Genomic DNA, 27,088 nt, shown 5'->3' with positions numbered 1-27,088 from the left:
GCTTTGTTCTTTTTCTATCTTCTGTTGTTCTGTGGTGTCTTTTTCTTTCTGAGGCTCCTGCAGAGACCTTGCAGTGGATGGCAGTGAGTCCTCTTTTTCCATCTTGTCCTGTTCTCCAGTCTCGTTCTCTTTCGGAAGCTCAAATTTGTGCATTTCATTTGCAGCAGTGGAATTTTGTTCTTTGTGCTGCTGTGGGATTTTAAGTGAGGAAGCTTTGGCCCCTTTCAGCTTCTCGCTCCAGAGACTCTAGCTTCAAATCATGAAGGGCCTTGTTGGGGCAGAGCTGGGATTTCAGGTCACTGATTTCCAGGTTGAGTGTCTCCTGCTCCTGCCTATGTTTAACGGCCTGCTCTTCAAGCTGATTTTGAGCTGCTAGGAGCTGTTTCTGGAGCATCTCAATCTGCTCTTGCTGAATCCTACATTTGAGCTCAAATTCAGCCTCCTTAGAGGACTTCAGTCCTACAGAGTCAGTGTGTGAAGCCTCTGTGGTTGGAGTGGCAGACTCCACACACTGCTCTGTGGTAGGGTGGCTGATTTGGTCCTGCAGGGTAGCAATCACCTCATCCAATATGACCATAGCTTCATTGTCACTCACGAGAGTGTCTGTCTCACTGATGTCATAGGTCTTATTACTTCAGAAGCCTCTTCCAGCTGCTCTATGAGGCCTTTGATCGTTTCCTCGTGATTTTGCTCGTTCTCGTGAATTTCTTCACGAAGTTTGTTCACCTGAAGCTGGTGATAAGAGGCCCTCTTGTTTGCACCTACCATTTTACCGTAAAGGTCGTTCTGATGGTATTGGGAGGCTTCCAGTTGGTGTCTGAGAGCAATCTCGTGCCAGGGATTAAACGGGGGTCTAAATGTGGGAATGGGTTGATATTTCCAAGTCCCTCCATTAGGCACAGGGTTTGGTCTGCTGGGTTCTTCCCATTTCTCTCTCTCCATGTCCTCCTTTGCATTTGAAATGGGGAGCATTTCTTCATTTTTTGGGTTTGCTCCATCAGCCGTGCTGTTTTGAGCTTCAAGAGCCCGAGGGCATATGCCCGAGTAATTGCTCTTCTTGGTTCTTCAGCCACTCTTTTCTGTTTTTGCTTTTTTTGTTTCTTTGGTTTCACAACCGTTTCCTTTGGTGGTTGTGCCACAGGAGACTTTTTAGTATTTGGTTGTGCGGCTTTATCAACCTCAGGTTTTGGTGTGATGACCATTTCTATTTTTGCTTCTGCCATTGTAGATGCGTCAGCGTGTGCGTGTGCGTTTCTCTGCGTCCGCCTTGTCTTTGTTTTAACAACCAGGTTGCTTTGTGTTTCTGCCATCTGAGATCCACTAAAGTCGGTTGAACGTCTCCCCTATTTATAGGGTTTTCCAGTAGAATGTGCACTGTGACATCACAGGCTGTTCCTGTGATGCGCTGTTCCTTTGAAGTGCCATGATTGGAACAATTCAAAATAAAATGCCCACAAACCTAATGTAAAGGAAAGGCTTTTATTTTGTAGCACATACTGAATTAAAATCCACCGCCACATCTCCTTAAACCCTTTCAGCCTTTACCCACCCCCAGCGCACCCATTCAAGTGTCCCATTCATTAAGGCTTGGAGAGAAAAGGCATGGCTGGAAAGCGGGGAACTTTAGCCTTCCCTGAAGAAATGCTATTATAGAGGGTGAAAAGCGCTTAGGGAGCGTGAGGAAGAGGAGGAGAAGGAGGAGGAAGAGTCTTCTTCAGTTCATTTGCTTGAAAGAAACAGAGTTGCTTCTCAGGCAGAGATACAAAAAGGAGGGAAGGCAATAAATAAAATGAAGAAATTGAATTAAAGGCTTGTGCACACAGGTTCAGATGTCTTGGAGAACTGAAGATTAGAGCACACTGTTCATGGTTTTACTAGATGTACCTGCTGCCTGGCTCATCTGAAGCTAACCTACAAGAAAATGTAATTTATTTAACACTTCTGATCTCAAACTTGGTTTGAAATGTTAAAAATGTTTTTAAACAAAGATTTAAACTATGAAGATTTTTAAATTAAATAACTGACACACTCAAAGTTATAATATAACACGAAATTGCCAAATAAAGATAGCTGGGTTAGGATAACAAGATATGCACTGACTGTGGTGCAAGCTCCGTTTACAAAGGATGGGCTCGCTTATACTCTTTAACAAGGATCTGAAACTAAGATACACAGCTGAAAACCCTTTGCATCGACATGTAAGGCAGTGCTACAACCAGCAGTCCTGCATAAATAATAAACTTTGGGCTAACGTGGCAGGCTACCCATGATATTTAGGATAAACCACACAGAACCAGATCAAAAACCAGTATAGACAACTGCAACCAGATGCATGTGGTGCACAAGCTGATTCATGAAGTCACAGTTTGAATCCTTGAGTGAGAGAGCAACTTTAATCTGAGGCAGGCCCGGCCCTAACCAATCTGGCGCCCTAGGCAAGATTTTAGGTGGCGCCCTCCTACATCGGCAGTGTAGTGTATGTACTCAGAAGAAACCGAATAGCTTTGTCTTTGACCTTTTTTTTTTTACTTAAAGAAAGCAAATTCACAATCAGAATAATTAACAAGATAAAAAAATATATGAATAAATAAATGAATACAAAAAATAAAAAATGAATATATGAAATACAATAAATTTTACATACATAAACACAATAAAACGTGTCAACAAGTTGGATAAAATAAATTAAAAATACAATATAAATAAGGCACTGCACAAAACAAGATATTAAATAAACCAGTATGTATGACTTTAACAACTATATTACAAAAAAGGGGATCCTACAGAGTTGCTTTTTAATACTGCATTAACTAGAATGACTTACAAATTACTGTACACCACCCCCTCATCAACCTCACATCACCTGCTACAGCCTTACTCTCCTAGTCTTTCTTGCAGCAAAGTCATCTACAACATCATCATATGACAACTGATTTGAGACCACATGATTTATGCTTATGATGGGAAAGTCCACTGAGACGTTCTTGCATCATAGTAGATCTCAGGTAGGTTTTAATGAGTTTGAGCTTAGAGAAGCTTCTTTCAGCAGCAGCCACTGTAACAGGAAGAGTGGCAAAGATTCTCAGAGCAACCCACATGTTGGGGTAAATTTCTGCCAGCTTCTTCTCATGCAGGAAGGTCAAGAGTTCCATGTTTGTCATGTTCTTTGATGGCAATGGTGGGAAATTCTGCATTTCCATTGCAAGCTCTGTGCCATTAATGTCCGGCTGGCTGTCATGGGTCAGAGTAGTACTCAGTGTTTGGCACTGCTGTAGCAGCTCTTCTATTTGTAAGTTGTGGAAATTGAGGAGTACTCCAAACTTGTCATTCACCTCTCCAAGGTTCTGAAATCTCTCATCAAGTGAAGAGATGGCTGTATCCACTACCACATTAAAAAATGTGGTTTCCATTTTTTTTAAGGGCATCTTGTATGGCTCATCTTGGAGACTCATAACCGAAGTGCCTTTTGGTGGTTCTCAATCGCTTTTGTTTGAGTTCAGCCTCCACATTCATTTCTTCACACATCTCCTTTGCCGTTGTCTGTGCATCAGAAAATCCAGTGTTTCTGTAGCTGGTGAGGGAATCTTTGGTTTTCTTCAGCAAGTCGACAGCCACATCTAGCTGCATGGAGGGCGACTGCACCGCTTGATGCTGCTGCAAAACTGGTGGGTTGTGCTGCTGAGGTGGAGGCAACAGGAAGACCGCTTGATGCTGCTGCATCATGGCTGGGTTGTGCTGCTGATGCTGCATCACTGGTGGGTTGTGCTGCTGAAGTGGAGGCAGCAGCGGTAGATGTGGTAGATGGCCCAGGGGTGGGATTTAGAAACTTCAACAGTGCATCTCTGAAGAGAGGAGTATGTGACACCACTGAGTATTAAAGTCTAATAATAAAAACATATGATTCCAGGAATAAAATGAAATGATATAATATAAATGAAAAACCAAAGAGATATATGTATGATGTTAACTGATATGCAAATTAGATTAGATTCAATTCATTGTCATCATTACAGTGAAATGCTGAATAGCAGAATGCAAAGTAACAGTATAATATCATATGAGAATGTTATTTTATGATTATCTTTGACCGAATCACAGCAGTGCTCATATTAAAAAACAGCATTCCCTCTCATGTGATATTGCTTAACATTAATGATGTGCACTTTAACAACTAGGCTTACAACTATAATATATACAGGGGTGGAAAAGTGACTATTACCTGCAGGGTAAACGTTAGCTAACCAGAAGGCAATAACAATGTAAACAAAAAACACCTGCTTAAAAGATGAATACAAATGAGGAATGGTGGGAAAGGTGGGAGTACTGTAATTACCTAACGTTACATTATTATTTTCCATAACAATTTAGCCCCCTCCACAATATTAACTGACGTTAAAACAGTTAACTAGCTATTTATTGATTAGCAATTAGCTAATCATGTAACATTAGCTTAATGCTAAAAATTTAGGTTACTATCACATTCAGACAAATAATTTCATGTAGGCTAACGTTACCTACCTCTGTCTTTTTCGTTTCTCCTCCTCTTCTTTTCTCTTTTTCTTCCCTGGGCACCTGACAGCTTTGGCCGTTTTGACATCTTGTGTTGATTTTTTGATGTGGTGACGTCCAAAAGGAACCATGATACGGGAAGGGAGGGGCGCACCGTGCTGGGAGGGGGGGCGATGTTGTAACAAATAATATTTCTATTAAATAAGCTTTACTTTGCATTTTAATTAACGTGGGATTATTTTTTGTATTTAGAAATAATAGTAAATAATAAAATGTGCCATTAATAATAGCACCAACTTTTTTTTTTTTTTTCAACATTTGTGGCACTGGCGTGGCGCCCCCTGATGGACGGCGCCCTTAGCATTTGCCTATACGGCCTATGCCACGGGCCGGCCCTGGATCTGAGGAGTACGAGCTTGTAAATGTATACTACTGTCATATCGAGTGCTGCTTGATAGGCAGACTCAGGGAAATGCTCAGAAATATAGCTTTATTTCTGAAACTCATAAGGTGGTTCTAGGAAGCAGATCTACCAAGAATACTATTACAATTGGAATGCTAGGAAGTCAGAACTTACTACACAAAAGGAAAACGGGGCACAAGGAAGACACACACAGCACAAGGATATAGGGACCATGAGGAATAACACAACAAAGGGCAGAAGAAAACTGAGGACCAAAGTTTAGATGTGAGGTAAAGGCAAAGTGGAGACACGTGAGGGAAGACAGCTGAACAGAATCCAACTAATGAGCCGAAGAGAAGCAAAGCGGAACATAACACACACAGAATGAGAGACTATCAGAATACGTCAGGAATGCGGGAACAGAAATGCAGACTCAACACAAAGACAGAAAGGGAAACACGCAGAGACAAGGCTGACCTCATTCAGAGATCAATCCAACACCACACCAGGGCAGACTGGAAACAAAAGGGAACCAACAACAACTAAGGAACTGAGAACTAGAAACTTAGATAACACAACTCAGAAGTGCTGGGAAATAATACTGTAGTCAAAGGATGACACACAATATAGAACTAGAATGTAAATCACCGGGTACGACCCAGGAAACATGACAGGACTTAGAAGAAAATGGTCTGTGCACACAACTGGTCGCATAATAATAAGCTTCTTTTGATCTGCTGCCTCTGTTAAATGTACTGCATTACTGCAATATTCACACAAACTCAACATTTCCTTCATAATTAAAATTAAAGCCTTCATTTCAAAACTTACGTTATTTGAAGAAAAATGGCACAGGAGATTATCCACGGCTTTGATATTCACCCTCTGAAAACTGCTTACTAATTCTCACACACCAGGGAGGAAGTGAGGGAGAGACAGCAAGCATCATACAGGGAAGAACATGGAGAGGGAGAGGACAGCAGCTATGGGGAGAGCACGGAGATGTGGCTGATGAAGATGATTAGACAGACAGATGAAGGAGTGTCACAGTTTTAAACTTGGCACTACAGATCTGCTCTGACCCTGTGCGCCCTGCAGTCCCTGTTCACCAATCTGCAGACGAAGAGACGTAGCCATATACTCCATATGTACGTGAATAGGTCTCATCTGCTGCAGATTAAGCAGCTGTTTGCTAGGAAGTTCACAGTATCAGCGTATTTCTGTTTCCCGCCTCGTGGCCAAAGATTTATTTCAGGTCTAGCCGAGAAGGACTTAGTGACGGATTTATAAAAGAGTCGTGCACCTCGCACTGTTGATTCTACATTTCAGCAGGCTTGGCTTCATGGCTGACCCGCTGCTGGAGTGTTTGATAATACCATGTCAGACTGATTACTTCTGCCTGATGATACATGTAGATGCCCGGACTGATTAGTCACTGTCCCCACTGCCAAGCTTTAGCCGCAGCAGCCTCCGTCCTACTCTGCTTGTATGAAAGTCTAAGGATCCTTACTTAGTCACTGCTGGACCTAATGGGGCTCATCCCTATCAACAGAAAAACATAGAAGAACATCTGCATAGTTGAATCTAGTCTTGTGGACTAAATATAGAGGGATTACACCCAGTTTTAGTTTTCAAGGTTCCTTTGGATTGCAGCAGAACTGCAGGGTTGAAAGGGATTAAACGTGCAGTGCTAAGTTCTGCAAGTACACGAATAAGTGACAGAGAGGAAGATCGTGCAGAAGATAAAAGCCTAGAGGTGACAGACAGGCAGGGAAGTTCTCTTCCAAAGGGGAGAAGCATAAAAATGTTGGAAAATATAATTGTTGGCTCAGATTTGTAATGAAAGTGAGCAGGAGGGTGGCAGCTTTAATGGGAAGAGAGGGTGAATGTGAGGACAGGGAAGCAGAGGGAGATGAAAGGAGGGGTGTTTTTGGCTCGGCGGGGCACAGGCAGGGCTTAAAAGCGAGGAAATTTTCTGTGCCTGAGACATGTTTGAGTGTCAGGAAACGCAACAAAAGGAGAGTGAATATGAAGGTGATTACGGCTGAAAATGTTTGCTTTACTCCGAGACACTTCATTTCCTGCATCATGGAGGAATATAACGCACAAATTTAGCATGAATTGATGGCAAATATATGTAAAAATAAACACAAAAACAAAAGAAATGTGTGTGTGTTTTAGATTTATAATTTATAAGAACTTTGGACATCTTTAATTATGTTATTTAAGCTAAAATACCTAAAAAGAAAATAGTTTACAGACTTGTTCAAACTGGTGGCTCACGGCTTACTTTGATTAAAGTTGTTTGGAGAGGAAACATCAGACCTCCTCCTCCTCCTTCAATTGTTCCCTCTGGCTGTTTCATATCTACCTGACCGCGTCCATGTGGCGCCACATGAGAGGAAGGGGTGCTGTGCAGATACTGACTAAAATCACAGCAGTGTGTGTGTGTGTGTGTGTGTGTGTGAGTGAGTGAGAGAGAGAGAGGGAATAATGCTGTTTTCCAAGGAAGATTCAGAGATTTTATGAACTCATAAATCATATTTGTGGTGTATTATGTTGGGGGAAAAGACTCATTTGAACAGAATGAGAATCCTCTGCTTCTTTTATGCTTTTATCAGGAGAGACGGATGCATCTGTTCTATATATTCCATGGATATATCCCCTGCATTTCCTTTCTTTAGTGGTATAAAATGCTAAAAACAAAGGCGTGACTTGAAGGCTAATTGTGAAGCATTGTGGGCTGTCCATAAGTCAGGAAACATTTGGTAATTGTACTCAAAGTCTGACTACTACTTCCATGAAGTCATAAAACCTCTGCTGCTGTACACTGCAAAAACTCAAACTCTTATCAAGTATATTTGTCTTGTTTCTAGTCAAAATTTCTCATCACACTTAAAATACGAGAAATCAGCTACAGAGTAACATTTCAGTGAGATATAGGAACTTGTGAAAAAGTCTTGAAAACATATTGTTTTATTTTATTGTTTTATTTTTTGTACCTTTTAACATTTCACAAAGTAAACTTGTTTTGTATTATGAACACATGTTTTTGTTGGCTGGTTAGAGTTGCATGGATCGCAGATTTATCTGTTTTTTGTGAATATAAGCTGCTGACTGGTGAGCTGAAGTTTCAGCTTGGTACGTTAGTGTTCATCAGTTAATCATAAAACATATTTAGTGCTTATAACAAATATATTATGCTAAATAAAGACAGATTTTTCCACAATGTATATGATAGTAAGAGTTAGTAAACCTCTATTAAAGTCTCCCTCTGCAGTCTGTTGTTTCTTAGATTCAGCATTGAAACTGAATTTAAAACCAAACATAGATGACATTCTGTCGCCTCATCAACCACCAAGATCTCACTGCCTACAGACATTCAGTAACTCTCATTGGATAATGTTAATAAATATCTTTCACTAAATATGAACGTTTTCTACCTGTCCTTGTTTAAATTATGAAAGAAATTATTATGCCTGAGAATCTCTAGAATGTCGAATACTTTCCACTAAACAGTTGTCTTCTACTTTGGTTAGTTTTTTTAACAACCATTTAAAAAACATATTTTGCTTTTGTTTTATTTTTTACTGCAATTCCTGTAGAGTAGCTTTTATAGTGTTAATTCAGTATGTGCTACAAAATAAAAGCCTTTCCTTTACATTAGGTTTGTGGGCATTTTATTTTGAATTGTTCCAATCATGGCACTTCAAAGGAACAGCGCATCACAGGAACAGCCTGTGATGTCACAGTGCACATTCTACTGGAAAACCCTATAAATAGGGGAGACGTTCAACCGACTTTAGTGGATCTCGGATGGCAGAAACACAAAGCAACCTGGTTGTTAAAACAAAGACAAGGCGGACGCAGAGAAACGCACACGCACACGCTGACGCATCTACAATGGCAGAAGCAAAAATAGAAATGGTCATCACACCAAAACCTGAGGTTGATAAAGCCGCACAACCAAATACTAAAAAGTCTCCTGTGGCACAACCACCAAAGGAAACGGTTGTGAAACCAAAGAAACCAAAAAAGCAAAAACAGAAAAGAGTGGCTGAAGAACCAAGAAGAGCAATTACTCGGGCATATGCCCGGGCTCTTCTTGAAGCTCAAAACAGCACGGCTGATGGAGCAAACCCAAAAAATGAAGAAATGCTCCCCATTTCAAATGCAAAGGAGGACATGGAGAGAGAGAGAAATGGGAAGAACCCCAGCAGACCAAACCCTGTGCCTAATGGAGGGACTTGGGAATATCAACCCATTCCCACATTTAGACCCCCGTTTAATCCCTGGCACGAGATTGCTGCTCTCAGACACCAACTGGAAGCCTCCCAATACCATCAGAACGACCTTTACGGTAAAATGGTAGGTGCAAACAAGAGGGCCTCTTATCACCAGCTTCAGGTGAACAAACTTCGTGAAGAAATTCACGAGAACGAGCAAAATCACGAGGAAACAATCAAAGGCCTCATAGAGCAGCTGGAAGAGGCTTCTAGTAATAAGACCTATGACATCAGTGAGACAGACACTCTCGTGAGTGACAATGAAGCTATGGTCATATTGGATGAGGTGATTGCTACCCTGCAGGACCAAATCAGCCACCCTACCACAGAGCAGTGTGTGGAGTCTGCCACTCCAACCACAGAGGCTTCACACACTGACTCTGTAGGACTGAAGTCCTCTAAGGTGGCTGAATTTGAGCTCAAATGTAGGATTCAGCAAGAGCAGATTGAGATGCTCCAGAAACAGCTCCTAGCAGCTCAAAATCAGCTTGAAGAGCAGGCCGTTAAACATAGGCAGGAGCAGGAGACACTCAACCTGGAAATCAGTGACCTGAAATCCCAGCTCTGCCCCAACAAGGCCCTTCATGATTTGAAGCTAGAGTCTCTGGAGCGAGAGCTGAAAGGGGCCAAAGCTTCCTCACTTAAAATCCCACAGCAGCACAAAGAACAAAATTCCACTGCTGCAAATGAAATGCACAAATTTGAGCTTCCGAAAGAAAACGAGACTGGAGAACAGGACAAGATGGAAAAAGAGGACTCACTGCCATCCACTGCAAGGTCTCTGCAGGAGCCTCAGAAAGAAAAAGACACCACAGAACAACAGAAGATAGAAAAAGAAGAGTCAGCTGCATTTTCTGTACAGGAATCTTTGCAAAGTGTACAAGACAAACAGAAAATGCTCAATGTCAAGGTGGCTGAACTCAAGACTGAAGTCAAGAGCCTGCCAGAGATTCCGCCAAGTAAGAAGAAGAACAAGAAGAAGCGGAACTGTGCGCGTCCCCAATTTCATATAATTGGTGTCAACATCAAGTCCTAAAAATCATATTTATATACAACTAAATTGTCAGTGAACATTTGAAGCCCTCTCGGTCAAGACAGAAGGCCACCCCTTCCTGAGCCCGGTTCTGTCAGAGGTTTCTCCCTATTAAGAGGGAGTTTTTCCTCTCCACTGTCGCCAAGTGCTTGCTCATAGGGGATTTGGGGGCTTTTTTTTAACACCAACCACTGAAAAGTTCACTGACATCAAATTTAAGACTCAGCAAATATGGAAATGGATCATTCGTCATCAAGTGAGGAATCATCCATTTAAAACATGTTTGCTGAGTCATATTTAGTTGTATATAAATATGATTTCTGTCACACTAAGGCCAATCACAGACTAATTTGGACAATTGGTAAAAAATAAATAAATTGAAAAAATTGAAAAAAAGTAGTTGTGTCATTGTTTCGTGTAGATTTCAAATAACATGCCATTTTATGTCAACATATTTCTGTTACATTTGTAGTGCTCGTGGTTTTATATTCTTATGATCCTGTTTGTTTGATGAGTATATCCTTCTGCCTTGCTTCACATATTTACTGCTGCTTGGCTAGCTTTAGTCATGCTAGCATCAGCACGGGTAGAAACAGATACACATCAGAGACATCACATGTAGCTTGTGTTTATGTTCAGAGTGACATCTGATTTAAAAGCAGGCAGCAAAGCACTGAGCAGCATATCAGTCAGCACAGAAAACAAATGCCATAAATGTCATCAATTAGGCTGGAATAATTTGTTTCTGGTGGCTTCTATTGTAAGTGCTTTACATTTCAGCATGGCATCCTGTATGTGTCCTACACTGAGGACACTTGAAACTGGTCATTTTCTTAGAATGGAGCTAAAGATAAAAACAAAACCAAACCAAACTTTCATAAGAAATCTTTATTCTGCAGTAAGGGACATTAAAAACCTAATAATGTTATCATTAAAAATATTAAAATGTGAAGTAAGAGCAAAATGTATGTTTGATACATTTAGTCATGAGTATTTTACACTGTTATTATTCCTGTTAAGAGTATCTGGAATATGCACTCCTTACAGTGGCCATGTTACACCCTGCTCAAATGTAGGTAATGTTAGACATGAGTCTCCTGGAATTAGACCTCAGTACTGTTAAAGTTGAGTTACTGACCTTTTGCTGTGTCAATAAAAGTTCAAAAAATAAGAGTGCTTCTGATGTTTTGCTTTAAGATAAAGTCCCATATTTTTTTGTAGCTTTTTGAACAGATGGTGTCTTATTCTCAGCACTTTTTTCTAATTATTGTTCTCAGAGTTGAGATTTAATTCTTATATTTAACTCAATCGAGAAAGAAACAATTCAGTCTCTTTCCTTGTAATAAGTCAAATTTTCTTCATTTAAGCATAACATTTAGATACTTTTGTCTAGTTAAAAGGCATAGATTCATTTGCTAGTTTTAACAATTCTAGTCAAGCAACTTTTGCTCACCCCACTGGCAGATTTTTTTTTTCTTCTCAAAACAAGAAACTTTTGTCAGATTTAAGAATATTTGTCTTGTTTCTAGTCAAAATATCTCATCACACTTAAAATACGAGAAGTCAGCTACAGAGAATGTTTGTGTGTTTTCCTCTTCTGCCTTGGTATACTTGGAGAATTACTTTCTGTAATTGACAGTTCTGCACTTTCTAATCTACATCCTGCTCCGATTTGTAATCCACAATGAAACGGTGCTCTTAAGTAAGATCTGAAGACTTTGTGCCAATTAAAGACTCACAACAAATGTTCTCACTTTGCTAAATGCATAAAAGCTTGAAAAATGCTGTTTTGCGTTGTTGAACAACCTGTACTTGTGGCAGCTACTGCTTTACTGGACAGTGCAAATCTCTGGTAACAGTGAGTCACCAGTGCAGTTTGTGCTGCATAATAGACCTGTTGTAAAGATTCATTTTCAAATAAATCAAAAAAGGTTTCAGTGCCAGTGCAAAAACAAACACTGCTGTGGGAAATAACACCAGTCGATCAAAAGTTAGTCCCTAACTGTGTGTTTCTCATGATCAGTGGGGTCCAACTTTCATGGTCCTGGTTTCTTTTAATCTTTTTATATTTTGATTTCGCTTCATAGATCTTCATTCTTGTGTCCATATTTTCCCAGTGTCTTTTTCTTTGTCTCCTCTCTGATAGCTCCTTTGTCTACCTTATTTCTACTTCTCGTTTTATTCTGATAAAATGCTTTTTTCTTGTATGTCGTTTTGTACCCTGCCCTGATTGGTTTGACCCGTGTCTAAACAGCCTGACGTATATACAGTCCCATCTTTCCCCCTGTGAGATTGTTTTAAGCTTATTTCCCACACCTTATGCAAGCTTGTTGCCACCACATGGGAAAAAAAGCATTTCTGCCAGCCACAAGTCTTTTTGGTTTGGTGTGTTATTTCGTGATTCTGTTATTTACTCAGAAGGTTGAGTTTGGAAATGCTTCTGAGGCACAGAAAAAGAAAGTTGCTGGGAATTGCATTGCCAAGGCAAAGCATTTATAGGGACAGTGTGTGGAGTAAAGCAGACAATATTGTGAGTGATGTGAAGCATTCACTTGCCTCCTCTATCTATTCTTCCTTCTGTGAATTCCTATTTAGTTCTTCGATCCCTTGGACTTTGTGTTATTGGTTTTTAATTAAAAGCCAAATAAAGACTCACATATTTGTTCATTTCACCCACCTGTTGTGCACTGAGCTCAATAACGGATCAGTCCAAAATCTCCCATGTGTTTGCAGTAGGGTCGAGATTTGGTTAGAGCACACAAATCACATCATCCTCATCAAGCCTTTCTGTTACCATTTATTCCCGATGAATGTTATCCTGGAAGAGATCACGCTTATCAGTATAAAAAGGATTGGCTTCCCTCTAACATAAAAGACCAAAACTAGGATGTCTCTCAGAGCGTGACAGGGACAGCATATCTCCTCGCTGCAGGGGTCAAACACTTCTTTTTTAAAATGCCTTTAATTTGTCACCCATCTGTGCACAAGCAGCCATATAAATGCTGCATATCAATCACTGTGAAGGAAAATGTGTCCAACTTCATTGCTCCAGCTACTCAAGAGAAATCTGTGTGCATCTCCATCCTACTTAATAGATTCAGACTGAAATGAATCAATTAAACTTTAATCAGCGCTCAATTAAACTGTCTTCGCTCTCCCCTTATCCTCCTGACACCTTGGAGAAAAGATAAGTGATGCACACAGCAGTGGCCTGCAGCTTCCTGCCTCTGCTCGTCTGGATGTAGCCACATTCCCATCTGACAGTTATGAACACATTAGTTGTTCTACGTAACAGCGATACCAGACATTAGATGGGAATCATAGCTGTGAATTATTCAAGATCTTAATGAAATCCTCTCCACTTAATGACTTTATTCCTGGAGCTCTGGGCGATATGGTATCAGTTAGTTGGCATGATACTCACATGCTTCATTTCTCTTTGGTGTTGAAAAATACATTTTTTGAAACATTATGTGATTTGAGAGTATATAAAAGTTTGTGTCTCTGTATGTCAGCGATATCTTTTGAGGAACAAAGGAAATGGAGAAGCAAATAGACGTTTCTTCCCACAGAGTCACGTTTGAGAGCTCTCAGTCTCCTCTGCGGAAAGTTTCCCTTCCTGTTTGACTCAGAGACACAGCAATAATCAGGCCGAATCAGGACAGCTGTGTGTCACTTAACTCCCAGTTTCCTCTCTCGCTTTCTCCCTCCGTCTGTCACATTCTCATACGCTCATTGTATGACGGAGGTTACACGATAGTGAGGTATGGGAACTGATATTAGCTCTGACGTCAATTTTACTGGCATTGAAGTAATGGGCATTAACGCTGGAGGCGTTTATACAGGGATCGAGTGACATACTGTGCTAGCATTAACGTCAGTCAAGTCACCAGTGTGGTACAGGGTTGAAAACCAAATTTCAAAACAATGACAAGACTATCAGGATGTGCTGCTCTTCTCTGGTAGAGCATACCAGAATTGCTACACCATCCTCATCCGCTTTGTCCGGGGCCGGGTCGCGGGGGCAGCAGCCTAAGCAAAGAGGCCCAGACCTCCCTCTTCCCAGCCACCTCCTCCAGCTTATCCGGGGGAATACCAAGGCGTTCCCAGGCCAGCCGAGAGATATAATCTCTCCAGCGTGTCCTGGGTCTGCCCCGGGGCCTCCTCCCGGTGGGACATGCCTGGAACACCTCACCCAGGAGGCGCCCAGGGGGCATCCTTGTCAGATGCCCGAACCACCTCAGCTGGCTCCTTTCGATGTGGAGCAGCAGCTGCTCTACTCTGAGCCCCTCCCGGATGGCCGAACTTCTCACCCTATCTCTAAGGGAGAGGCCAGCCACCCTTCGGAGGAAGCTCATTTCTGCCGCTTGTATCCGCGATCTCGTTCTTTCGGTCACTACCCACAGCTCGTGGCCATAGGTGAGGGTAGGGACGTAGACCGACCGGTAAATTGAGAATTGCTATACCAGAAAAGCTAAATGATTCTTAGTAAAATACATTAACCAACTAACATTTAACATTTTGTGTGGCCTTCTTTGGCCTTGATAACAGCAGTTTTTATCAGCATTTCAATAGTTTCTATTTTGATATTAAACTCTAGATACTTTCTAGCTGTTCCCAAAGGCTTGGGTCATTATATATTATAATTGGGTCATTGTCTTGTTGGTAAATGAACCCAAGAAAAATTGGGTTCTGTCATGGCTGGGTCTGTGACCCAGCATTTTGAGTTCATTATATATTGTGTATTTCTGTTTTTAGTATGGGAAAATGTTAAGTTGCTTTTGCATTGTCAGTTAGAACTTGAGTCTTTGTGTTTTGTCATTTATTGTTTGGGTTAAGCTCATCTAGCTCTCTTAAACCCCTAAGTTGTTCAGCCTTAGTTCTGTTTATTGGATCTCCTCATTTCTCCTTCCACTGGATCTTAGTCTCATTTGCCCTTTGTGTTCCATGTCTCATGTTGTCATCCCATGTTGTTTGGTCTGTCTCATCATGTTTCCTGTTTTATTTTGAAAGAGTCCTCTGTTCTTTGTTCATTGTATTTAGTTTCACTTCCCCTGTCCTGTCATTAGTTTCATGTGTGTCAGCTGTGCTCCCATGTGTGGCCACTTCCCTTGATCATCCCTTATGTGTATTTAGTCTCTGTGTTTCATTCAGTCTGTGTCACGTCATCTGTGTAACCTTCCCAGTGATGCCTCGTCATAGTCGGCACAGTTCTCACAGTCATAGAATTAGTTCTTGAAGTTTCATAGCTTTATCTCAGTTTCATGGGTTTTTCTTAGTCTGTTTTCCAGTTTAGTTGTCTTGCCTGCACTCGTCTTAGCTTTTGTTTTTGCCTTCTGTCATCAGCCATAATAAAGGCTCGCCTTTTGTTAAGTCATGTCACGTCTCCTTGCCTTTGTCTGCTCTTGGCCTGCTCTAACTAACACACCAGCGCACCGCGCTGTGACAGGTTCAGGGCACAAGGGATTTCATGTTGCAGTAAGATGTTGTGGTAGACCTTCGTTTTCATGATAGTGTTGATTTTCTTGTATTGTGTTGACGTGGCAGTTTTCAGTGGGAGTTGCATCTTTTTTATATTGCTTCTTGTGACAATGATTAAATGCCCTTGAGTTATTGGGGGTGAATAAGTACTAACAGTGGGTAAACTAATGAATATCATTCAGCTGAAGCACACGTAACACCGAGCTGACTGTTGCTGTGGAAAGTAGAATAGAGACATATTCTTATTCTCAGTTTATCACGTACTGTAGATGGGTCAGATTCTCTTGGCATCACACATTTTATTATTTTGACATGTAGGGTGGTTCTCCACAAGTATTAAAAAGCAAATTCAAAGTCTCCGTAAGAAAGTATGACGGTGACAATGATCACAGGACTTCCACCCACAGGACAGGAGTTTCTGACCTGTCTAGCACAACAATATTTCAACTTTTTGAGTTCCTGTGTGGTTAGGGACCAAAACTATGTGGTTAGGTATATTAAATGATATGGTTTGGTTCAAAATACACAAAATACATGGTAAACTTTCACCTTCTGCTGCAACTTTTTCATCTTTACTTAGTCTTTACTACAGTTACAATAGTTATAAAGCAAGAAGGGATTTAACTGTAATGTAATCTATTTTAGATGTGAAGACCCTTATGTTAAAGAGTTGCACTGAAGCACTGCCCAGTGAAATAAAATGTGATGCCAATGGATCCTGACTAACTACAATATGCAATGAGTTGAAAGCAACCTTATATTTCTGGTTTGAGCTGAAATTATCATTCTATGTTTGTTGCAGTTAAAAGCATTGTACCCTTTCTTAGTAGTGTAGTTTTGCCATTTAGGCATATCTTAAGCCAATCCACAAGCTTTTCCTAACCGATGATGAACGATACATTCGATGAATGCTCTGGAATGTATCTCTCTGCTGCCTCTGCAGTCCGGATGGTTGTTCTTCTGAACGGCCATCCGAACCAAAAAGGTGAGAAGGAAAAATTAAAAAATGAGTATTAAATCCAAAAGTCCAAAGGCAATGTAAACCAGGTTCCTTTACCTGATACACCCAGGACTTATCCTACCTCCTAATGTGGACTTTAAATCTGATCACTGATCACAGATTCAAATCTGATCACATTTAACAACCAGAAAACGTTAGGGAAAACCTCAAAAGGCATCTGACATAGCTGTAATATGTAATCGTAGGATTGCACAGGAAATTACTTCTCCAGAATCCTGTAATTACCGACTGTGGCCACAGAGGCCCCTGTTTCCACTTTCCGCACAAGCTATGTAGTGATGCTTCAAATGTGAAAATTATGACCCTATCTTCTTTAATTCCTCTCACGTTTCACTTCTGATCCCTTCAGGGTTTCAGCCAATGACTGCCTTAGCTAGCTAGCTAAGGATGTTAATTTATTGATTAGCTTAGAAATCCCATATTTAACTTAACATAAAAGTGCAGCAGTACCTCAGGCCCTTGTACTGGTTAGTCCAGTTTGCTAGAGAACAACTCACACTCTCAGTTTGAAACAGACAGCTGTGATCTCCTTCAGTGACCCTACTCTGTCTGGAAATGCTGAATAAAAATGTGCAAGTTTTTCCATTACTGCAGCTGCCACTCATCATGAAGCTATACCCCAATTTTAGAGCACCAAGTTACTAATTAAAAACAAACTGAGAGGAAAAATGACCCCTTGAACCCAAATCAATGTGATGACTGATGTAAATGCCATTAGGCATCTTTAAAAGGGGCAGGGTTTATGACCTTTACTGCAGCCAGTCACCAGGGGGCGATAGACATTTTGGGCGAGCTGTCAGGTTGCGCATGGTTTCTACAGACAATGGTTTCAAGAGAATACTCTGAGCCCAGTTTTTACTCATTCTTGAGAACAGCCTAATCTCATGTGAACATAATTTAAACATTCCACAACTACCAGCAGAATACTAGAACTTTACGACCACATCGGCTAAACATTCCAGAGCGGCTGCATCATTTTCTGACCTCAGTCAGTTCCTGAAAAGCCTCACTGGAACCTGCTTCACCCAAGCAATCCAAAGACTCACCTCCAGTAAACAGCGCAGACTGTTATCAGTGTACCGGAGGTTTCTGGTACATCAGAGGTTAAAGTTATACCCCAGCTGAGATGGAGGCAGGAAGTGAAGCAGGAAGACCAGTGCTCGAGGGGGAAGAGAACAATGGCATCTTGTGATTAACAGCAGAAATTATGTAAATATTTGCTTCCTTGACACAAAAATAAGTTTTGCATCATTTTATGATATGAAACTCTGGGGTTTACATGCTGGAGTTTTAAAAAATGATGTAACCTGACTCTGGTTTGGAAACATAACTGGATTTGTAGCTCTATTACTCACTTATTAAAAGTCAAAGGAGATATTTAGATAAAGACGGAGTGCATGCGTGTGTCCATGTGGATACATTTGAGGTTTTCCTGCAGTAAATCGAAACACTTCCTTAACCTGTTTTTCTGTTACAGTCTTGCAAGTGTCACAAGTTTGGACATATCCATTAGGTCTGCTCTTAATGGTATTTAAAGGCTTGTGAGCTTGTAGATAAAGCTTGCCCTGAATCAAATGAATTCGAAAGTACAAACAGGCCACCAATCTGTGCCTAATTAAATGTCACAATTAACTCTGCCTGCTATCTCTTTTTCACACAAATGGATTTTGTATGTCAATACTCAGGGGAAGTGGAGTGGAAGTGCATCAGGATTGATTCATCCTGAAGCTATACAATGACGACCCCAAGATGCACGTGCACGCTCGTGGAAATAAGGCGATGTGATTTGTTTGGAACACATTGCACCTCAGTACGGGGGCTCGTGGCCTGCAGGCTGCCTCAGTGCCAGGTGCTGTGTTCTCCCCTGCAGGCTGAATCACCGAACCTCACGGCGTCCAACCTGTCAGCACACACACTTGTCACGGTGATTAACAGCCCGCTGACTCACCCAGCATCCTCATAAACTAGGCTTCAGGTCCATGTGCGCATAAGGGAGAAGAAAGTGATAAAGAATGACAGAAGAGTGGGATGCCGCAAGGATACTGGTGTGTTTTTCACCAGATTGGAGGTCCAGGGCGAGGTCGAGTGCCAGCCAGAGGACTTACATTGCGGGGATTAATTCTTAATGTCCGCTTTGACAGAAAACTATCAGTAGGCTCAGATCACATGACAAGGCCACGGATCATCCTAATTGGTTTCTTTATCAGTGGGGCCAGACTGGAGCTGCTGTGCCTTTAAATCATTCATGAATCAATCCCAAGACCTTTGAGGAGTAATTCATCTAACCGGTGTCATGTCTATCACATTATCCATGTGACTGTGTTTCCACTAGGTGTAAACAAGAACTTTGGCAAAACACAGGTCATGTTAAAGGTAGCAAATTCACAAAGGGTAAGAATAGCCTGCACTGGAAACTTCTATTAGTGTGAAAGGACCGAGCAGCATAGAAACTTATTTTTTCTGATAATTTTACACTCATATGCAATCAGTCTCTCACAATGTAATGTATTCTACAAGTACATTACCAGCGATAACTCAAATACGCTTCACATGCACTATTAATAAAGTCTGTTTGGTCATTTGAAGAATATTTGCATAGATTTGTAGGGTTTCCATACGGAACGGAGGCTCAGAACCATTTTATGTAAAACACTAAATCAGACACATGCTATTAGTCCCAGCAGAGGAGTTTTCTATATTTTCAAACAGATCTGGAGAGGATTCATTCTGACGTCAGTTTTACTGGCAAGAAAAAGAAAAGATTAATCCCATCAATCTAACAGCTCAACCCTAATTTCTACCTTGACAGGGTTAATCATTTGAATATACAGTGCATTAATTATTGAAGTTAGTGTCGCTGTGGTGCTGGTCTGGATTATATACTGTATACAGTATATATACAGAACTCACATTGTAATCTTCCTATGAAGATTGATGATGAATATTGACTGATGAATATGTGGCAGATCTGCTGCATATTGTGCATTAAACTGCATCGGTATATTGTTGTTATGCTTATATTTAGAATAAAGCCCCCTTATCGTCCTGTCAAAATTATGTTTTATGTAGATTTTCCTACTGTGGATTGTTGCTCTCTGTCATGGGTTTCACATATTTATCTGCTGAAGGAGGAAAGTTTATCTGAGCTCACCATAAAATTTGTTTACAAGCATATTTGTCACATAGACATATAAATGATCAAAAACACTATGTTGATATCATAAAAATGATACATTTTAAGGAAAAAAATCTTTATCATTTAATGTGACACCGAAATGGGTTCTCAAGTTGCTGCAACTGTGAGTACGACTTCAAAAGGGACAAAATCCCTCGAATTAGCTGATTTGCCATGAGAAAGCACTTGGTGACACTGGGGAGCAAGAACTCCTTTGTAACGGGAAGAGATCTCCAACAGAAGCAGGCTCAGGGAAGGACACTAATCTACTGGATGTGGTTGGATGATTAGGAGGAAGTCCTGATGATTTTGAGTCATGTGACCACTCTCATGCTCAATAGCTGGTTGACAACATCTCCAATGAATAAGGGAAAGTCTGAAGGATTTTAACTATTTATGTTTTAAAAAAGGCTTCATCAAACATTTGTGCCCTGCAGCCTGTTTGTAACTTGATGAACCATGGCCTAGTTTTCCTGGGCCAGAATTTCCATTAGATAAAGGAGCCCAGAATAAGAGGAAAACTTTTCTTTATTTCCTTTTGGGACTGTGTTATGCTTGATATTAATTATGATTAAATATTGATAAAGATATTGTTGAGAGTAAAAAAAAAAAAGAGCCAGCAGATCTCACTGGTAGACCAAGGAGGCCCACTGTTTCGGATTATAAATTAATAAGAGTGGGAGTATTCGATATGCCTCCCAGCCCCTCCCTCTGTGTAAAAATGTGGGCGGGGCGTAGTTACACGCTGTGTGTCCACTGCTCGCCGGTTTTAGGAAGATTATCGCGGCGGGCTGGTTAGGAGAGGGGACCACACCGTTGCTTGTAGCCGTTGGTCGGCCTCCAGCAGCAGCATCAAGTGGACGAGGGAACCCCGATGGCATGTGGTTCACAGACGGTGTTAACGGTTAATTTTCACACGGAGAGAAACGGCACAGGGGAGCCAGTGTGAGCCCGAAGATTATGTCCGGAGCTGGCTCTGCTGCTGGGGAGAAAAGTTTGGAAGTAGGGATACGCTCAAATCAGCGGCGGTAAAATGGTAAATATGTCCTTTCTGCTAATACGAAATCAGTTAGCGAGCTAACGTCTGTGAAACTGTCGGTTTTGCTGTCTGACCGCCTAAATCTCCACCCCAGAGTTTATAAGTTATTTATAACCGTCGAGTTTCTGTCACTGGGATGAATTGGCGTTCCTCCTCTTTCCAACAGCTGTCAGTCAGCTTTTCGCCGACTAGTCCCGTCATTTATTGTGTTCACGTGCCTTGTCACACTTCATTTAGAAAATCCAGTTTTTCCCCTGCTTGTTGGAATTTGTGTGTATCCTGTACATAAACAAAATATTTACACACTCATTATTTAACATTTGGAGCTTTTCTTGAATTCGGCACTAGTCTGATACTTTAATCGATTATTTTCCGAAATGTTTACCTTTTTAAAAAATTGATTATTGATCATATTGACGATATGTTAGGGAGCGTTAAATTGACAGATTTCTTAATGGAGTTTGGTTCAGATGAACGGAGCTTATTGTAATAAAATTTTAAAGCAATTTTGACTCCACTACGGGATGTTTTTATTGATCCAGACATGATGCATACCAGTGGGAAAACTAGTCTGTCAATTTTCCGTTTTTTATGGCTATTTGATAAACACAAATGTATTTTATGCTTGAGTAGATGAAACCTTTCGTTTATTGTAGGGGTGTCAAACTCACATACGGTTCAATTTGTACTCAAATAGGTCCATACTAGTTAAAGCCCTACATAATAACTTAAGATACATTCCTGTTTTTGTTTTTTGTTTTTGATTTAAACTGTCACCAGGATCTAAAGAAACTACTGTCAAAATATCTGTATATGTCTTATAGAGAGATCAGCTAAATTGGAAGCTGAAGTTTTTATTTATTTTATCCATTGTTTTGATGGCCTCTTATGAATTCATACTTATGAATTTAAATTGAAACACATCTGTACCAGCGTTTCCTGAGCTGGAACTGGTAGCGTGGGATTCTAAATCATACTCAATAAACCCACAAAGATTTTCAGAAGCATTCAGCATGCATTGGATTTCTTCATGTTGCTTTTAAAGTTTTAAGTCTTGTAGCTACACACAACTGTCTTGAAGTCTGCTGGGTGAAGCTATAGGCCTATAATTATCAAGACTGCCTGCTTTTACCAGCTTTTACCTTTAATAATCATCACAATCTGGCAATAAGGCGTGCGCCAAACTGCTGGAAAAACAAAAAGAAAAGCAGTTAAGCAGAAATAGGATCTAACCCACATGCTTTCTTTTCTCTGCATTATAGCCTAAAACATCTCATGCAATGTAATACTCCCTGAGTCTTTACCCTTAATGTTATCTACCCTATCCAAAAGCCAAAACTGTAAAACCTTTCTAAAAAATCTGGCCCAGCTGGAAAACTCAGTCACTAGAGAGTCACACGGTAGATTTTTGCGGAATATGATGAAAGTCAGTACAGCTTCAATGTAGACTTGTAATAAGTGTGTGAATATGGAAGAAAGGAGATTCTTTGAGCCTTTTTTTTCATGTTCTTCTCCATTATTTATGAGTCTGATATGAAGCCTGTAGCCCCTAAAGAGACAGGAAAGGCAGGTGATTAATACTCAAAACAGCATCTGATCTGAAATCAGTCACTTTAAGGGTTATTGGGGTTATTAGAGGGGAATTTGGGATTATCGCTGTTAAATAAAATATGTTCACATGTTCTTCACATCAATCGTCAGTTATTTTGATCAATAGTGAGATCTTGATTATTTGACATGATTACTCACAAACTTTGGAAAAGAAGAAGAAACCTATCTGTTCAGTTAGGTTGATTTCTGTTTTCCGCAACCTGGAGGCCGAAAGAGAGAATGATTGAACTGTAACTGTTTAATCAGGTTAGTCTTGTTAGTGTGAATGCTTGAAAAGCATTCACAGTATTGTTCTTCTAATCTTTAAACTATTTTATTATCTATTCCGTACGTTTTTTGTACTCTATCTCCTTCAAAACCGTTCAACTTAGAAAAACCATTCAAACACCGTTAGATTCCTCTTCTTTTGGACATGACTGCTTCTATTTTTCTCATTTTTAACATTTATATTTTTAAAATTATTCAACTTTTTTCAACAAAAATTTCCCATGTATTTCAATGGAGAGACGCTTCAAATTCTCATTCAACTTACTCTTCTTTAAACTGTATCTACTTCCACATACATTGACGTAGAGCCACCATTCAAACTTTAAAACGAAGACAAGACGTTCAACTATCCAACTTGTATTTATCTTTTCAATATCTATTATACTTTTTCTTCAGTTCCAGTTTAAGTTTCATGATGTCTTTTCACCCGTTTCAGAGTTTATAATGGGTGTGTATGGGACGGAATGTTGGGGCTAGAGTGAGACAGCTCAACTGCTAGAGTGAGAGGAGCAAAAAAATTAATCTTAAAATCTTTTTTAAAACTGCTGCTGTGTCCACAGCGTTTACTGTACAGGTATGATTTTACCCTCAAAACGTAGCCATCGCTGTCCTCTTTCATCCAATGTGTTTACTATTGTACTAGGTATTATGGTTCTTTCATAAATGTCACCAATGCACAGCCTCCTCCCTCCAACTCTTCCATAGACTCTAATGTTAAAATTGCTCAGAAGGTTCGTTTGAAAATCAGAAGTACAGGGTGTCTTTACACTGTCACCACGTCCATATAATATACTCCACAGGCATGAAAACTGAGAATTCAGTAGACTAGACATTGCTGTCGCTCACGGTGAAAGAATTTCGTCAATACGACTTGTACTTTTCATTTGGGAGCGATTTGTTTGGGGCTGACTTTTCTGTTCATTTTAAGCAGCAAAAGTGAGGTGCATGTCTGTGTCCGTGTGTATGGAGGCATTTGGGTCACTATAGCAACCAGGCTCACACGTGTCTGCTTAACGAGCTCTCTCTCACTCTGCCAAGATTCATCTTAAACACTTCTCTTTCAACTGCTGCTGTGTCCACAGTGTTTGCTCTACAGCCATCATTTTACCCTCAAAACGTATCCATCGTTCTTCTCTTTCCAACACCGTGTCTTTCAAAAGCTCAGAGATGTAAACCTTTAAAACTGTGTGGATCCAAGTGGAGGGCTCACATTTTAGTCATTCAGTGATTCAAAGAATATGAACTTTTAATATTCATTCAGGTGTTTTCTGACTCTAAAGTTTCTTTTCTCATTTCTTAGATTTTTCTAATTTACAATTAAAACATTTTCAGCTTTTTTCCAACTTCTTCTTCTGTGTAACCTTCAGCTTTTAGCAGTTCAGCACTTTTGTTTTCACGTTAAATTCGGGTTGTTTTTTTTTATCATTCAACATTTTTAACTCAAAATTCAGCAATTAATTCATTTCAGTGCATACATTCAGATTCAAGCATTCACACTGCAGTTTCTTCAGAAAATGCACTTTCTAGTTTCAATAGTTACTGGAAACCTTACTGAAATTAAGCCTCGGGTAGAACTACCTGAGATGTCATCAATCTGTCTCACTAATATACATTCATTGAGTCGGCTGTAATTACATGGTCATGGCAATTATTAGTGCACAGTAAAAAGTCACAGAATCTTCACTTATAGTATTTTAAATCTTTATTATTCAAGCAGCTTGTCTGAGATGTAAAAATACTTTTAATTTTCCATCCTTTTGCAGGAAATTAGTGCATTTTTCTTTAAATATTAAAGTGGCTGCACCGAACCCTTCGGCAGCTCAATTCTAGCCTCCAAACTGTGGTATTGACACCCCTGTTTTAAGTTCTTTCAGCATTGTTTTATTATCTGGACACATAATGTTGACAGTTTTTAAAGGAATAGGATAGCGTATACATGCCCACAGACGAAGTTAGTGGTGGAGCAGGTTTGTCAGGTCTGTCTGCAGTTTTACTGATTTCAGGTAAAGTCATTACGTGTTGCCATTATATACAAATTTCGTGGTGTAGATAAGAACCTAAACGGAAATTATTGTTGTTCGGAAGTGCATTTAAATTCCTCAATGACAGGGGCATCCTGTCAGAGGGAGGGTAAAATGACCATACAGTGCCGCGCTGACTTGATTGCAGTGCTAATCCTCCTAATCCTTAACCTGTGACTACATGTCATGACATGAAAAAACATTCCTCCATGATTCAGTTTGTGAAGTCCTTTACAAAAACATCAAGCTGACTTGTATGCTAAGATCTGTGTGACAGCCATAGACTGTATGTGAAAGCTGGTTGTGGCCACAATGACTACACCCACCCTGCATTTGAAGCCTCAAAGTCATTGTCGCCATGTTATTGACAATATTTAGATGTGTGGTTTGAATGCAACCGAATACCTTCGTACCATTTCATAGCTTGTGTTTGGGTTTAGCACAGTCTGAAAGAAGGGTTTGTTTTAAGATGCTTTGCTTATGAGTTAGGATTTGGGAAGATCAGATTTATAAATATTTTTCCAACTTTGCCAAATGATTTCCATACACATTGAAAAAGCTCGACTGAACAGCAGCTAAGAGAGCAAGATCATTTGCCGAGCATTTAACTGGTCTTGTTGTCTGTGCAGAAAGTAAATACACCTTGCAGGTCTGCTAGAATGTGGCAGATGGGTTTAATTTAAATGTAGTGTGAGTAGAATTTGTGTAGTGAGTATTTTTGGTAGACAGTCTAACAAGATGACTGAGTACTCACCAAAACTGACGCTCAGACTTCTTGGTGACTTGTACCTCACAGAAGAGTTTTTTTGTGAGATCACTCTCCTGCAGATGCTGGTTGGCTATGGCTTGCTCTGCTGATACAACCTTGCTAGTATCCAAATGGATGAGAATGGATTAAAAAAATTCACTCACAGTAGAGTAGTTATGAAGGAGGGCTCAATGCAAACAGGTCAAAGCAAATTTTTTTTTGTAGAGGGCTGTAAACATGTTTTGTCCTGCTCTAAAGTTAAACATTGTAAAATCGGATTTTTTGGTGATTGCCTTGCTTTGTTTTTCGGCCCCACAAAGTTGCCACTTGTTAACATAAAATGAGTTTCTTCGCCTTTTATACAGCCATGACTTTCACAGGTGTAGAGGCGACACTGTTTTCTTATTCAGTTTGGTTTAATTTGATTGGTTAAAGAGCTAAAAAATGGTAACACCATTTTTTTTCTTATTTGGGGGCCAGCTGACACCCATATACACAACTGTGGAGCTCGTCTCTGTGGTACACCGGTACACCGAGGCATTTTTCAGCCCATGACACCTTTCGTGAGCTGTTCAGCGACCGGAGGCAAGCCGCCACATCCTCGCTTGTTATCCTATATTTGACAACACTCGGGGGATACTTGTGGTTGACTGAGGATCTTTCCAGCGATGCCTCACATCCAGCCTGGCGCAGACATAGTTTACAGCCTTTCCCTAAGGCTCCTTAACAGGTTATATTCATTCACTTTCCTCAAGCACATTTTTCCACTTAGTAGCTGAAGAGTATAGTGTCTGAACACTGAAGCTTGCACAATTTCCCTCAATAACACCTTTCCTTCTTCGCCTGCGTCACTAGTATTTGCACAGATAATTTTGTCTTTTCGACTTTTTGTTTTTAGATTTAAATATTTCTTTATTCTTTGGTCACTTGACTTAAATTTTTGGATTTATCTTTTCACAGTTTAACGTCTAACTGTAATACAGCAAGAAGAAAAAGCACAGAGGTTTATGATTATTGCATCAAGTAGCTTTTGCTCACAAGATCACTTTCAAAGGGAGATATTTCTTCCTCTTCATGTTGGACGTTTGTGTCTTTGATCCAGAGGAAGGGGATAAGGTGTGTTTCCTTCTCCGAGCTCCTGACAGTATTCCCTGTAGGCAGCGTTTGTTTACAAGTCTTCTTTTTCTCGTGTCTGCAAAGAGAAGGGGATTGTCTTCCTCAAGGTTTAACTCCACATTTTTTGGCACAGGCACAGCAGGTATTTATTTACTATTGCTAAAAATATGACAGGTCTGCCAACAGTTAAATCAAGTTTGTTCATGCATTTGGTTTATTTTGGTTTGGAAATGCGTCATGCGTAGACCTTTCCCTTGAGTGCTGGATGACTGCACACCAAAGAAAAGATAGTTTATGCCAGATTTAATGATAAATATATCCTTTTTAACACGCAGTTTTTTCTTCATTTAAATGTTTCCAGTCATTCTCAAGACTTGT

The 27,088-nt window shown here is 40.2% G+C and overlaps 1 protein-coding gene across 3 annotated transcripts in view; it reads left to right on the top strand.

The window, feature by feature from the left end:
* Positions 1–27,088, top strand: part of tmcc3 (transmembrane and coiled-coil domain family 3) — an 84,559-nt gene that overhangs the window by 25,972 nt on the left and 31,499 nt on the right. The window contains exon 1 of one of the 3 annotated variants that reach the window (XM_082510615.1): positions 20,627–20,944. The exons of the other annotated variants lie outside the window; for them this stretch is intronic. Within the exon in view, the coding sequence (XP_082366741.1) occupies positions 20,942–20,944 (3 nt within the window). The 5' untranslated portion in view covers positions 20,627–20,941. Of the gene's footprint in view, positions 1–20,626; positions 20,945–27,088 lie in introns of those variants that run through there. 3 annotated transcript variants of the gene reach the window in all.

Source organism: Aulonocara stuartgranti, assembly GCF_965226115.1.
Source record: "Aulonocara stuartgranti genome assembly, chromosome: 17".
NCBI lineage: Eukaryota > Metazoa > Chordata > Actinopteri > Cichliformes > Cichlidae > Aulonocara > Aulonocara stuartgranti.
Note: the sequence above shows the minus strand (reverse complement) of the source record. Positions and strands in the feature narration are given on the sequence as shown.